Source organism: Pinus tabuliformis, chromosome J (genome assembly GCF_031772625.1).
Source record: "Pinus tabuliformis cultivar Carrire ecotype Pingquan chromosome J, CPIR1, whole genome shotgun sequence".
Taxonomy (NCBI): domain Eukaryota; kingdom Viridiplantae; phylum Streptophyta; class Pinopsida; order Pinales; family Pinaceae; genus Pinus; species Pinus tabuliformis.
The window spans coordinates 966,643,214-966,659,913 of record NC_142295.1 but is presented as its reverse complement, the minus strand read 5'-3'; the positions used below and the strand labels follow the sequence as shown (position 1 = coordinate 966,659,913).

At 35.1% G+C, this 16,700-nt stretch overlaps 1 protein-coding gene across 1 annotated transcript; it reads left to right on the top strand.

Moving 5' to 3' along the window:
* The first annotated feature begins 656 nt into the window (after positions 1–656).
* Positions 657–4,394, top strand: LOC149230053 (uncharacterized). Its single transcript, XM_089381191.1, has 2 exons — positions 657–2,400; positions 2,794–4,394. Exons 1-2 carry the CDS (start codon positions 657–659, stop codon positions 4,392–4,394), a joined length of 3,345 nt encoding a protein of 1,114 aa, XP_089237317.1.
* The last annotated feature ends 12,306 nt before the right edge of the window (positions 4,395–16,700 follow it).

The following is a 16,700-nucleotide window of genomic DNA, read 5'->3' as shown; positions in this document are numbered from 1 at the left end:
TGTCCAAAAAACAGTGAAGCAGAGAAAAGCAAGGGGGAAGGATGGACGCAGGTCAAAATATCCAAAAGCAAAGCCCCAAGAAATGGAAACAATAATACCAAGGCTCCCCAGACAGGCCCTGGGTTTCATACTCCTCACATGGAAGAACAAGGAAACAAATACATCCAGCTAAGCTCAGCAACAGAGGACACTCAAGGTATAGAGATACAGAATGAAGGATCGCCTCACAAAGAGCCCCCCTTGGAGCCAAAACAAGTCGAAAACAATGCAGACAAAACAGAAGAGATACCCTCAGAAGAGGCTGAGGAAGTGCAAAGCTCGGAGGACTCAGAAGAAGAAGGTGAAATAGCAGGCTCGCAATCCTCGGCCAGAAGATCACTGAGAGGCCGAAAAACTGCCCGCGAAAAAAGGGAGCAGGAGACTTACAAGGAAAAATTGCAAGGAAGCCAGCCTACCCTTGAGAAACTGTTGGCTAAAACCTCGAAGATGACCAGAAATCAGCTCCAGAGCTCTAAAGGAGCTCCCCACTCCAAAAGTAAGTGATGAAGATCGTCTCCTGGAATTGTAGGGGTATGGGAAGCAAAAGAAAAGAAGAAGCCGTCAAAAGTCTGATAAGATCCGACTCTCCCGACATACTCCTAATATAGGAGACCAAAATGGAGGATAAGGTCTTCCTCCATATCAGAAAAAACTTATGGAAAAGAAGTGAAGGACAAGCAGTCTCAGCGAGGGGGGCCTCAGGAGGCCTGGGCACTCTCTGGAATGCAAACAAATTCTCAAAGGTTAAACAGGTCGCCAACCCACATTGGTTGTACACTAAGCTGAAACATGCAGACTCAGTGGAGACCCTCTGCCTCTTTAATGTGTATGTTCCAGTCAGCGCAGGAGAGAAAAAGATCTGCTGGGATTCCATCAGAGGACTGGCAGAATCTGAAGATTTAGCAAATATCATCATTGCTGGAGATCTAAACCTCACTTTATCTCTAGAGGAAAAACATGGAGGAAGCATAGTAAGGGATCTGGCACGCGAATGGGTGGAGGATCTACTCCAGGATTGGGATATGATCGACATCAAGCCTTCGGCGGGCAAGTACACTTGGACCAATAGAAGGCTCGGCCCGGGACACATAGCTGCAAGGTTAGACAGATTTCTTGTTCAAAGTTCCTTTCTTCTTCTTGGTTTAGAATCTAGAATGCATATTCTCCCTTGCAGTGTTTCTGATCACAGACCCATCAAACTTGATCTGGTGGCCCACATGGATCAAGGCCCCATCCCTTTTAAATTCAGTTCCCTTTGGGTCAAGGAACAGTCCTTTATGCAATTAGTAAAAGACACTTGGAAGCATCCTGTTAACGGCTCAACCTTCTTCGTTTGGGAAGAAAAGCTTAGGAGAGTGAAAGCAGCCTTGAAAATCTGGGCAAAATCCCTTCCTAACCCAGCAATGGAAAGGAAAAAGATTCAAGAATGCCTTGAGAACCATCACCTGAAATCGGAAAAGGAAGTGATCACAAAAGAAATCCTTGATAAGGAGGCAGAGCTTCAGCAAAAACTTCTCAAAGCAAGCTCGGCCGAGGAAGAGTACTGGAGGGTCAAATCTCGGAGGCTTTGGCTCAAGGCAAGAGATAGAAACTCTGCCTTCTTCCACAAGCAAGCTCAAGCACGGAAAAACTTCAACTCCATCTCAGAAATTAAGGTAGAGAATATCACTCATAGAGATCTGCAAAGCATAAAAAAGGTTGCCTTCCTTCACTTCAAAAATCTGTACAGTGAGAAAGAGACCCTGGGGCAGACTTCCTCCTTAGTCAATGAGGTGCCCACTCTGATATCGGCTAGAAAGAATCAGTCCTTGGAAGCAGAAGTCACCAACGAAGAGATCAAAATCGCTCTTTTTGCCATGGAACCGGACAAGGCCCCGGGCCCAGATGGATTCACTGCCAGATTCCTGCAGAATTGTTGGCAGATTGTGGAAAAAGACTTGTGCAGAATGATCCGGAAATCCCAAGCTTGTCAGAAATTAGGGGGCAGTACCAATTCGGCTTTCCTGGCCCTTATCCCTAAGGAAAAAGGTGCCAATACTTTCTCCAGGTTCCGCCCCATCTCCCTTTGTAACATTGGCTACAAACTGATAACAAAAGTGATTGCCAACAGGCTGAAAACTATCCTTCCTTCCATTATCCCAGAGAATCAGGGAGGTTTCATCCAAGGAAGACAGATAGTGGATAATTATATCCTGGTCCAAGAGGCGATTCACTCAAGCTTGACCCGGAAAGAGAAAGGAATGGTGGTCAAATTAGATCTGGAGAGCGCCTTTGACAGGGTGAGACACAGATTCCTGTTTGATGTTCTGCATAAGTTTGGATTTGGGGCCAAATTCATCAGCTGGATCAAGGCATGCATCAGTGAGCCATGGATCGCCCCCTTGGTGAATGGGAGGGCCACTGACTTCTTCAAAGCTTCTAGAGGGCTGAGGCAAGGGTGTCCCCTATCCCCCTTGCTCTTTGTTCTCCAAGCCTCTGTCCTCAGCTTCCTCTTGAATAAAAAGCAGACTGACCAAGAAATAATGGGCCTAAACATAGCAAGAGGTGTTAATAGCATAAATCATGCACTGTTTGCGGATGACACTCTCCTGCTGGGTGCTGCCACCTTGCCCTTGGCTATAAGATTCAAAGAAGTGTTGGATGCCTACTGCGAAGACTCAGGAAGCAGCCTCAACAAAGGCAAATGCCATATTTACTGCTGGAATGCAACGATCAGATCGGTCCAAGCCATATCTAACTGTTTTGATTTTGCAGCTTCTTTCACTTGGTCATCCTTCAAGTATCTGGGCCTCCCGGTCTTCCAAAAAAGAGCCCTCAGCAGAGATTGGCTGCCTCTGATGGAAAAATTCAAATCTAAAATTCGTTCATGGGGCTTCAACTGGCTCAATTTAGCAGGCAAGACAGTGCTTATAAAGGCTGTTCTGAATAGCCTTCCCATTTACCAGGCTGCAGTGATGATGGCTCCCATTGGCATCACGAGGAAAATGGAGGAATATATCAGAAACTTCTTTTGGAAAGGTGGCAAGGCTAATGAGAAGAGAATTCCGTTAATAAGCTGGGATACAATCTCCTTGCCCAGAATGGAAGGCGGGTTGCATTTTAAGAATATCAGCAATCAAAATATAGCATTGGGTGCAAAGCTGTTATGGAGGATAATTGCCCCAAACCCAGGCTGGGCTCAGCTTGCGCTCTGGAAAAAATACTTCCGTGGGCAAAGAGTACGCTGCCTGGACAACCCTATTTCCTCCACTGGTACCATGATACATAAGTTGTTCGAGAAAGCCTCAGCCTTAATCAAACAGCACGTCCATTGGATACCTGGCAACAGAAAGCATATTAATATTTGGGAGGACCGTATTATGAGCAGTGATCCCATTGCAGATGATAGTTCCCTGTCTCAGTTAAAAGAATGGATGGATCGAGCAGGCGTTAAAACGCTGTGGGATCTCTCGCAGTGGGAGAACAGAAGCTGGCAGCGATGGAGAAATCTGGAGGTGCCATCGCATTTATCCAACGATTACGCCTCCCTCCTCACTCACTTAAAAGGTAAAGCCCCTTTGAATACCAGAAAAGCTGACACGAGGGGATGGGGCTCGGTCCCGGGTACTTATACAGTTTCAAAAGGTTATAATCAGCTCTCTCAGAAACCGTATGCGCCGCCAGATCCAAAGCCATGGCAAGGGGTATGGTCTCAGCCAACGTTTCCCAAGATTGACATTTTTTGCTGGCTCCTCTGTCATCACAGGATCTTGACTGAGGACAGGCTCCGTAAAAGAGGCGTAATTGGTCCCTCGCGCTGTTCGCTGTGTGAAGGCCACGAAGAAACCGCCGCCCACATGATGCTCTCCTGTAGTTTTGCAGCCGATCTATGGAAAGAGGTGTTAAAGCCTTTAAACATTGACTTCGCCCCACCTGTTCACTGCTCAGAATTGTTCTCTATATGGAAGCGCATGTACCCAGGTGGATCACCTCAGAACCTGCACATCAAACAAGCGTGGCTCGCCATTCCTAAAATAATTTTCTGGCACATATGGCTGGAAAGAAACCACAGGATCTTCAATGGCAAGAAGAGTGATTTCAGGATAATCTGGACAAAAATCAAAAGTCATTTGAAAGAATGCTTGGGCGATCAGCTAGACAGAGCAGACCTTAGCGATCAGGACGCTGTCTGGGGTGATGCTTTGGGCCTCCAATTCACTGAAAAAGTCAGTCCCCCTCATATCCTTAAGCATTGGCAAATCCGCCTCAATGCTGCAAAGCTCGTTGATCTTTGCAAAAAGAAGGCAAGAAAAACTCTATTCTTCGATGGTGCTGCTAAAGGAAACCCGGCAGCTCCGGAGCAGGGGGTGTTATAAAAAATGTAGATGGCAGAATCGAAGCCAGATATGCTTGGGGAGTGGGGTTCAATTCCAGCATCCAAGCCGAAGCTCTAGCTCTTCTCCAGGGCCTCAAGCTGCTCCTTTTTCTGGGCATCAAAGAAGCAACTATTTTTGGAGACTCCCAATCCATTATTAAGGCCATGGTGGACAATTCTTCTCCCACAGACTTAAGATTATCAAGACTTCTGAGCAGAATCAGATTCCTGACAAATACCTTTCAGAATGTGGAATTTCTTCATATAAAGAGAGACAACAATAAAGATGCCGATGCTGAAGCCAACAAAGCTGTTCTCCTCCCTCCTGGAGTCCTTCTAAGAGACGGAGACGAAGGCTGGGACTCCATCCCTTAACCATCTGTTCAAAATGTTTTATTGCCTCTTATTACAGCAGTTTGTTTGCATTTGTAATTTAGGAAAAATAGACAAAGCTACAAGAATCACAGCTAGTAAAAGTCGTAGGCTTATTAGAAAGGAAGTCATGTGGTGCCCGGTAACTGAGAATTCTGATCTCTGTTCACCTCATTGTAACCTGAATTAAGGCTTTCCAGCCAAGAATCAATATATCAACATAACCGTTCCTGTTAAAAAAAAAACTATCCAAATTACTATTCCATGTTCCTCATTAACCATTAGATATAATATTCATCATTACGTAGAGTAAATTTAGTAAGGGAATAGTAAATTACATAACCATTAACAACCACTGTCATAGCATATTAACATAAACTTTCTTATGTAACCTTACATCAATTTCATGATTCTTTTAACTCAACTAGTTAATCGTATTCTTAATAATATAAATGTCACATCATGCAAGGAATCAACATCATAAAATTGGCACAATAGGAAACCACATCATTATACACCGATATACCCTAGAATCCCCATAGGGTAACATTTAATTTTATTATTAAATTCTCATGAGGGTGTTCACCCCTCACTCAATGGCTATAAGGGAGTCCATCCCTTGACCATTGTCATAAAATATTACAAAGAATATCATCTCAAAAACAACATAACTTGTTATAAGCTATTACAATCATCATGACATCATTTACCCACAAACCCTTGAGCATTGTGTCTTTAGGGCCTAGTTCTTGCCATCAGTGGATTATCCTGCAATTGAAATTCCTTCAATCTACATAGACCACTAACTTATTGCCTACCATAACAGTAACTTAATCCATCTTTATATGTCACGGCCTATAACCAATTCATAAATCTATACTAGTGGTGCTTCACCATCTATTCATGTACATTCATGAAATGCAAACAAAATATCGTGACATGCTTCCTTTAACAACACTGCATATGCATTAGTTATAAGCATATAACCATCAATTCATTTCTATAAACAAATACCACATTAACTAATATTCCCCTCGCATAAGCACACATTCTTGCAAGACAAATCACTACAAATATCCAGACATTCTTTTATGGAAACGAAGACATCGGTTATGATATTTGTGCATGCGAATTACATAAAGTTTATCAAAAGAACTAGTCATTCAAATATTAATTTTGGTGCATGCAAATATGCAAAGAAATATAACACAACAAATGTTGTTCCTATGCATGAAAATGCATATACTTTCCAAAAGAATGATTAACACAATAGAGCATGCAAACACATGTTTCCTTTTCGAGGAAATCTAGCATAATAGGGCATGAAAAATCATGTTTTATTTTCCATAAAACTAATGCAATAAAGCATACAAATACATGTCTTCTTTTCCAAAGATTATACCGACATTACCCATGTATATATTCCAAGGAAACCAACACATCACTATGGTTTTCGTGCATGTAATTCATCTTCTTTCCCAAAGAATCTTTTCCAATATAGGATAACACAACATGCTATCATTTCCCACATACAAATGTATATTCTTTCCAACGAAAGCTAATACAAATCTTGCATGCCTATACATGATCTTATTCCAAAAGAAACTAACATAATAATTATGATAGCATAAAAGTAATCACATATAATTTTTTCTAAAGAAATATAGCTCAATAGTTCTTCTATCCATGTGAATAAGATATCTTTATAACTCAATGACTATTCTTTGTGCATGCAAGAGTTTATCATAATTAAATGTACGTAACACATATTCTCTTCTCTAGAATTCTACCATCATTAGCTATTATTTTCATGTAAACAAATATATACTTATTTTTCAAAAGGAAGTTAATATAACCTCATTTTTCTATATTTCTACATGCAAGTTTCTCATGCTTCCCTTTTCAAGAAATTACCATAGATAATCATCTTTTATGCATAAAACCTAGGAAACAATAACAAGGTTAACTTAACCTTTTATGCACCTAAATCAAGAAATTAACACAATTCATCTAGCCCAACAATTTTTCAAGAGATTATTCTTTTCAAGAAAATTAACATGATAACTTTCTTTATCTACACACAAAAACATATTTTCTATATCACAATGACTACCCTTTTGTGCATGCAACATGTGCTTTTTTTAATAACACAATGACCTTAGTTAAATATACATAATCTTTTCAAGAAACAAAAATGCATTCTTGTTCTTATATGAACAAGGTTCATATGCATCTTTTAAGAAAACAATCTTTATTTTTCATCAATTCATGCACAAAAATCCTATGCAAGTATTTCTACACTCAAATCCTTGCAGTATTTAAATAAACAACATGGGTAATATATGCATACAGATTCATGAAAACCCTTCCAAGAAAATTAATCTAATTAACTTTTCTCTTTTCCAAGAATCTGATAATGTATGCAAAGACATTTCACTTCGAAATATAATACAATGATGCATGCAATTAATATTTTCTTTTCAAGAATTAACATAGAAATTTATTTCAAGAATTCCAATATAATTGAGATTATTACTGTGCACATATTGATATTAAGAGTCTATATAGGAATCATGTTAATATCTCCAAAGAAATTAATAATCTAATTTTCTCTCATAATTTCCTTGCAATCTTTTCTTTAATGATATAACTTATTTTCTTTCTCTTTTCATAAAAAAAGTTTACATACATTCTTTTCATGAAAAATATCATGATTTCTTTAATCTTTTTTCTCTAATGATATAACTTCTCTTCCTTCTCTTTTCATAAGAAAAGTTTACGTACATCATTTTCATGAAAAATATCATGATTTCTTTAATCTTTTTGTGTGCAGGTTTCACGTGTCCCTAACTTATCTTTTACCATACAATTTTTCTTTTAGTAAAGTAATATAATTTCTTTATCTTTTACCATGCATTTTTCTTTCAAGAATAATATGATTTACAAAAAATCCCTGCAACTTTCAAAAGTTTAGAGAAATATTTCCAATTAATAAAATAACCTATCATTCCTTTCACAAAACACATTTCCAATTTCTTTCCAAAGAAAGTCATGGTGACTTATCTTTTATGTGCAATAACCATAAGGTCCAATGTACAATGGCTCCAACCTTCACATATGATGAAAAATTTCGTTGGAGCAAGAACATTCCTCACTAAAGTTGTGTTGATCAATGCCTTCAGCTTAAAGAACTTGTAAATCTTTTTTTTTCTTTACAAGTTATCATTTTCTTTATTTGATTCAAATTGGTTGCCAACTAAATCATAACGGTTCTTGTTTTCAACCATTTCATTAAACATGGTAAAAATAATCTCTTTTCCATTGTGAATGCCAACGTAAATGTAGTTTATAGGGATATTACATGGGCACTCATATCATGGAGAGTTTACAACTCAAACTTTTAATTCCAACAAATCTCTATCAAATTCAGGGAAAATCACACGAGAAAATATGTTGAAAAACCTCCAAAACCTATAACAGATGGACTACCACCAAAATTACAATATAACAAATTGAGTTGAAGATTTATTATTTTAATTATTTTTTAATTGAACTCACTTTATGTTTTATTATTATTATTATTATTATTTAATTCTTCATTCTAGAGACACTATAACATCTCTCCTATAAGGAGTAAATATTTAAATGTTTACATACATTTATAATCTAACTCACCTAGTTCATTGAAAAAAATTAATTAAATTCAAAGTTCGTTGAATTTCATTTTTGGGATAATTTACTAGATGAGGTTAGCAAATCTGAACTTGAACACTAAGAAATTCATGAAATTCGTTTAAAATTCTATTGAAATTCATTTCAAGTTGGTTATGAAATCATAGGAAATTCAAAAAGGTTCTAATGAAAAAATAAGATAACAATAAAACCATAAAGGCTAAAACCTTTTCGCTTTGTGTATATATATATATCCTAGTTACTTGCACGAAGAAATGTTATCTCTGAATGTACAATATGGGAGAAACCAATACGGGTTAAGTTAGCATTGGAAGGATGCAGGGAGTGGTGTTGTGTTAATTTACATAGAATACAATTTTTATTTTAAATAATATTTTTCATGTTAAGTTAGCATTGGAAGGATGCAGAGAGTGGTGTTGTGTTAATTTACATAAAATACAACTTTTATTTTAAATAATATTTTTCATTTCACCCACAGGGCATAGAATAGATGGTGATAGGTTGTACTCTTAAGGCACTCCATGATGTGAAGGTCATTGATTTAAAAGTTAGTGGCCAAAAATCCAACCATGTTAAGGGCTAGTGTGGCCAGGTTGGGTGTGATCCCTAGATGATTTTGACGGCTTAGATGCCCCTGGTTTATCAAGCCAAAGATTAAGCACTCTGTCATCTATAACTTAGCAAACAAAATAAAATAAAATAAATTCCATTTATATTTGTTTATCTTTATTTTCACAATTTTAATATCTTAATGTTTTATTTACACCATAAACTTTTATAATAAAGGTATGATATTTGAATAAAATAATTCTTTTTTTACTTCTCCCTTAGATAATTTATATTTTAATAATTTTAATCCCTTTGTTATATTATATATTCTTTTACTCAATAATAATAATATATTAAAAGTTTAAATTATTTTATTTATTATTTTTATTATTTGTATAGATTTTTGTTAGTTAATTTCTTAATATTAACGTTCACTTATCCCTTAGTTCCGGATTGTTTAATTTTCACTAAACCTTGTTTGACTTAGAATATATCTTTCTAATGTTTCCTTATTAAGTGTAATATCGGAGTTAAACAAGGTTGCCCCCTCTCCCCTACCCTATTTGGCATTTACATCGACAAGCTAGAAAGTTGTTTAGAGGAAGCAGGATGTGCTGGCACGATCTTAGCTGGGATAGTCATCATCCTTTTTATCTACGCTGATGATATCGTTCTTCTCGCAAGGTGCCCATCTGATCTTGATAAGCAACTTAGACTTCTTAAACATTTCTGCTCTAGCATGGTATGATTGTTAATACAGACAAAACAAAAGTTATGATTATCAAATCCAAGAAGGACACTTACGTTAATTTTACGTATGAAAATAGTAACTTGGAGGAAGTGTCTTCCTACAAGTACCTAGGAATTGATATTCATCACAAGCTCAACTCGAACTATAGCATTGAGAAAAGGATTAATGGGGGGTGGAAAGCTTATTTTGGTCTTGAAAATAATTTTAAAACGGAAAACCTTGTAATGTGGGATAGAAAGAAGTTCCTCTTTGAAACTTTAGTCACTCTGGTTATCTTATATGGATGTGAGGTTTGGGGTTGTAGCATCTCTAGAGAATCCTAGAGAAAGATTGAGCAAATACAGAAGCGTTTTATAACGTATAACCTCAAAATTAAGAGCAACACACCCTATCCTATTCTCCTTATAGAAGTGGGTCTTTACCCTATCAAGAGCCTAGCTATGACTAGGCTTCTGTTGTACAAGCACAAACTCAATAACATAGGAGACCATAGACTTCTTAAACTAGCTTTAAATTCCAGCCAAAACTACCTAAGGCTCAAGCGAGGCTGGTATAAAGACACCAGGGCCTGGTTAAACCATTGGGAGATCGACGAGAATTTTGCATTGCAAAACATTAATAACATTAAAAATATTGTTACTTCTAAGTTCAAAGAAAAAATGTGGTGTGAGAAAGATTTAGCAGCTAAAAGAAAATTAAGATATTATAAGGAGGTCATCAACCCCACCCTAGAAGATCAAAATTATCTCTCTGTTTTAACTAGCTCAAAGAAAAAAATTAATATAGCCAAGATTAGAACGAACTCTCATGAGCTCCATAGTGAAACGGGTCATTGGACAGTTCCTAAAACACCATGGATAGAAAGGTTCTGCCATCTCTGTGAGAATACGAACATCGAGGATGAAAATCACTTCCTCTTAGAGTGCCCCGCATACAACCACATTAGATCTCAGCTTCAAAATGTTTGTTGCAATACTAACTTTCCTAGCCTTTTACGATGTCAAAATTATAGTGCGCTTGGAAGGCTTCTCTCCAAGATTTTTGAGCATAGGAATAAAATCTTAAATCAAACTAAATAATTCATTTCTTTAGGTCCGATAGACCAAAGTTTGGTCTCAGTGGACGTTAGCCATCATCATCATCATCAAATAAGTCCTTATTTAAAATTGGAGTAGTCTAACTTATAGAAGAAATGGTCTTTTTCACGATGATTTCTTGTTAATTTTAATAAAATCCGACACTGAATTTTAAAAACTTGTGTTTAAGTTGTTTAATCTGCATAATTCCAGTGCCTGATGGGATTTTGAGGGTGCACGAAGCAAGTTTTAGGGTTAATCTGCATAATTACAATGCCCAAGGAGTTTTGAGGGTGTTGAATCCATGTATGCATTCAAAAATGTATTTTAAACAACAACAAAAATCTTGAAATTGTATTGCCGGATTTTGCTGAATTCCGATGAGAATGACTATTTCGTCTATAAATTAGACTAAGCCTTTAAAATTTATTTATTTGGTTGAACATATCATTATAATATTTCCTTTTTCAAACTAGTAGTTACACTCTAACTCTTAGGATTAATTATCTCTACATGGTTCTCTCTTTATTTAATGTGATGCTTATATTCGATTATTCATCTTCTGCTAGCTATGAACCACATTCAAAATTGGTAGACTCATTATTCATGATATTAAATTATATACAATTATAGCAAAAGTGAAATATTTAATAAAATATAAAAGTTATATATATATATATATATATATATATATATATATATATATATATATATATATATATATAAATTTTAATGAAATATAAAAGTTAAATATATAAAAGAAAAAAGAAAAAAAAAATTATTACAAATTTAATTTTGTTATTATTTTTTTATTTATATTATACGCACTTAAATTATACAAATTTATATATTTACAAATAGTTATAACAGATGTGTAATATTTCAAAAATATATATAAATGAAACATATCAAAGAAAAAAAATTATAGTTTTTTGAATAAGTCCCAAGAGATAGCTTAGTTGATCTAGTTCTTGTTGCTAAGTAGCTTGTGAGTTCTTGTTAAGTATCTAGCTTATATGGAGGTCATGGGGTCAAATCTCCTTGATGCCCTTGGGGTTAGGTGTTGTTATTTTTATCGGCAGTAGATCCCTTCGGGTTGATCTACCTAGATTTTCGTGTGGATGTAGCGGCCACTCAATGTCGGTGAACCACAATAAAAAAATAAAATAAAATAAAAAATAAATAAATAAATAAATAAAAATAAAAATAAAACCCAAGGGATAGCTTAGTTGGTCAAGTTCCTGTTGCTCCAAATATCCTCGACGCCCTTGGAGTTAGACCTTGTTAGTTTGGTCGGCGAGTAGATCCGTGGATTTTCCCATGGATATAACGGGCACTCAGTGTCTCTGAACCACATTAAGATATATTATTTTGAATAATTATTATTTATTATTTTTGAATATATATATATGTGTGTGTGTGTGTTAATTTTTTAATTTATATTGATGATGATGATGATGATTAACGTCCACTGAGACCAAATAATGGTCTATCGGACCTAAAGAAACAAATTATCTATTTTGATTTAAGATTTTATTCCTATGCTCAAAAAGCTTGGAGAGAAGCCTCCCGAGCTCACTATAATTTTGACATTGTAAAAGGCTAGGAAGGTCAGTATTGTAACAAAGATTGTGAAACTGAGATCTAATGTGGTTATACGCAGGGCATTCTAAGAGGAAGTGGTTTTCATCCTCGATGTTCCTATTCTCACATATATGGCAAATCCTTTCCGTCCATGGCGTTTTAGGAACTGCCCAACGACCTGTTTCACTATGGAGCTCATGAGAATTCGTTCTAATCTTTGCTATATTAATTTTCTTCTTTGAGCTAGTTAAAATAAAGAGATACTTTTGATCTTCTAGGGTGGGGTTGATGACTTTCTTATAATAACTTAATTTTCTTTTAGCCGCTAAGTCTTTCTCACACCACATTTTTTCTTTGAACTTAGAAGTAACAATATCTTTAATGTTATTTATGTTTTGCAATGCATCATTTTCGTTGATCTCCCAATAGTTTAACCAGGCCCTTGTGTCTTTATGCCACCCTCGATTCAGCCTTAGGTGGTTTTGGCTAGAATTTAAAGCTAGCTTAGGAAGTCTATGATCGTCTATGTTACTGATTTTGTGCTTGTACAACAGAAACCTAAGAATAGCTACGCTCTCAATAGGGGAAAGACCTGCTTCTATAAGGAGAATAGGATAGGGTGTATTACTTTTAATTTTCAGGTTATAAGTTATAAAATGCTTCTGGATTTGCTCAATCTTTCTCCATGATTCTCTGGAGATGCTGCAACCCCAAACCTCACAGCCATATAAGATAACAGGAGTGACTAAAGTTTCAAAGAGGAACTTCTTTTTATCCCACATTACAAGGTTTGCTATTTTACAATTATTTTCAAGACCAAAGTAAGCTTTCCACCCCCATTAATCCTTTTCTCAATGCTATGGTTCTAGTTGAGCTTGTGATGATTATACATACTTAAATCATATAAATTTATATATTTATAAAAAATTATAATAGAAGTATAATATTTTAATAAAATATAAAAATTGAATATATATATATATATATATATATATATATATATATATATATATATATATATATATATATATAATAAAACAAGATATGTAACAAGATATGTATAGCAATCAAGTTGGTGTAGCTTGGGGTGGTAGGGATAGTCACTAATATCCTCCCTACTTGGGTTTTAGTCTCATCAACATAAGAAAAAACAAGAAAAAAAAGAAACATATATATTAAAAAAATATTTTAATTTTTAAATTTGGTTTATCTATATATATATATATATATATATATATATATTAAAAAAATATTTTATATTTTATATTTTATTATTATTTATTAATTTTAAATATATATATATATATGTTAATTTTTTATTTATATCATACACATTTAAATTATATGGGTTGTAGTCTCAACTATATAGAAAAAAAAAAACATATGTATATTAAAAAAATATTTTAATCTTTAAATTTTGTTCATATATATAAGTGTAATATTTTATATATATATATAAAGACAAATCATTTAGAGAGAATTTTCCAGAGAAATCACACCAAATAATTTATTAGAGCCAATGTTTTGAACCGTCCATTGTGGTTCATCATAAGGCAAAGGTATGCATCTAATCTAACATTAACCATATATATAGGTGGAGATACTTCAAAATATAAATTGGTCTGTTAGAAAGTCAAAAATAAAAATTGATTAAATAAAAATTAAACGTAATAAAGTCAAAGAAGTTACAAACGTTTAAAAACATCCTCATAAAAATAAATAAATAAATAAATACAATAGATAGATAATAATAAATTATAAAATAAGTAAATAAGCATTAAGAATGAATAATTAAGAATTTAAAAAATAAATAAATAAATTGTAAAATGTAAATTAAATAAATAATAATGTTAAATCAATAAATAAATTAAAAAACATTAAGAATGAATAATTACGAATCAAACAAATTTTCAAAAAACAAATTAAAAATAAATAAATCAATAATTTTTAAATAAAAATAAGTATAAGAAATCAAGAATTAAGAATTATACTTTTAAAAAATAAAAAATAAATAAATAACTAATAGAAAAATAAACAAATGTAAAATGTAAATTAAATAAATAATAATATTAAATTAGTAAAAATTAAGAATGATCAAATAATTATTATATATATATATATATATATATATATATATATTATCTAAGGGAAAAATCAAAATCCAGATAAACGAAGAAATTTCAAGGAATAAATAAAAACTACGAATGGAGAGCAGGGATCTAGTTGCTGCTAATTTTCCAACCTTCATCCCTATTCAAATTGTTACCATGCTTCTCAATTTCTAACGCCTCTCTGAACTTCCTATGATGGAAGTGATCAATTTTGGCTAAAACCTGGGAATCCTCAATACATATGTGGTGTTTAGTATTAGACGCATGTTCAGCTAAGGCAGACGAGCAGGACCTGTTATGTCTAATATCTGTCGCATGCTCTTGAATCCTCTGCTTGATGGAACAACTCGTTTCTCCAATATAGGGTGTTCTGCATGAGCAAGGGACTAAGTAGACACCTTTCATATCTTTGGGGTCAACATGATCCTTAACTGACCTGAGGGAGCTCCGAATAGTGTTGAGGGGCTTGAAGGAAGTATGCACCTTATTCTTATTCAGAATGTGGGCGATCTTGTTAGTGGTTCCGAGAATGAATGGAAGATGAACGCAGTTAGCAAAATCAAGAGGATCCTTTTTTGGCTTAGGTCCAAGGCTAGCTTTTCGAAAAGCTTTGAGCCCAAGGAATCTATTATAGCCATTATCCTCAAAAAATTTTAGAAGATGGGATTTTTCACTTTCAAAGTGACTTTCATTAGAAATCCTAAGAGCTCTAGTGGCTAGGGTGTTGAGAACACCAAACTTTTGAGGAGGATAGTGTTGGGAGCTTGCATGAAGGTATTACTCAGTGTGAGTTTTTTTACGATAAACCTGGTGAGAAAAGGTACCATCTCCTTTGTTAGAGATAAGAACATCGAGGAAGGGAAGACTACCATTGACCTCAATTTCCATAGTAAACTTAATATATTCAAATTGATTATTAAGATGAGAAAGAAAAGAATCCAGGGAGTCACGCCCATGTTGTCAATCAACGAAGGTATCATCAAAAAACCTCTTCCAAATTTTAGGGTGAAGGGGGGCAAAGGCAAGGGCTTTAGTTTCAAAGTCTTCCATGAACAAGGTCGTGACCACGGGAGAGAGGGGAGACCCCATAGCTACTCCGCACGTTTGCAAATAAAAATTTTAATAATTTGGTTTCTCACTCTCCTAATTTTAATAAAAAGGTTTTTAATCTTTCTAGCAAAGAATTTGGCTCTTCTACCTTTCTTCTTTTGGAGAAGGGTCTTAATTTCTCTCTCGCTCCCAAGAAGATTCCTCTTGAAGATATTATCTGCAATATTGAATTTGGGATTAAGGGCTTGCAAGATAACATTAAAGAATCTATTAGGCAATATTGCGCTATGATTCTTAAGAAAGCCAAGCCGCCCAAGAGAAACCTGTCTAAGCAAGAGTTTCAAGCCCTTAAAGCCCTGAACAATGACCTTGATGTCGTTGTTCTTAAAGCCGATAAAGGTGGTGCTGCTGTGATTCTTGATAAAACTGACTACCAGAGTAAAATGTTAGATCACATCCTCAATAGTGGTAGTTATAGAAAATTAAATAAAAACCCTATTAAGAAAATCTCTAATGAGGTTGCTCATGCTATAAATTCAAGTAATATCCCTAGCCCCCTAAAGAAAAAACTTATTGTTAACAACCCCCTCACCCCTAGGATTTATGGGCTTCCCAAAGTCCACAAAGATGGGGTTCCCCTCCGACCTATTGTCAACACAATAGGAGGACCTACATATTTTCTTGCTAAGTTCTTAGCTTCAAAACTGAAGCCCCTTGTTGGCCATACTGAGTCCTTCATTAAAGACTCAGCCTCTTTTGTTAAAGAGCTTAAGGATAGTAATATTGACCCTGTTGATTTTCTAGTGAGCTTTGATGTTGTCTCTCTCTATACTAATATTACCATTAATAAGGCTATAAAAGTTATTAATTGCATCACTGATCCGGATACTACTAAGTTGGTAGGTCTCTACCTTACCTCTACTTTTTTTAGTTTCCAAGGAGAATTCTATGAGCAAACGTGTGGAGTAGCTATGGGGTCTCCCCTCTCTCTCGTGGTCACAAACTTGTTCATGGAAGACTTCGAAACTAAAGCCCTTGCCTCTGCCCCCCTTCACCCTAAAATTTGGAAGAGGTTTGTCAATGATACCTTCGTTGATTGGCAGCATGGGAGTGACTGCTGG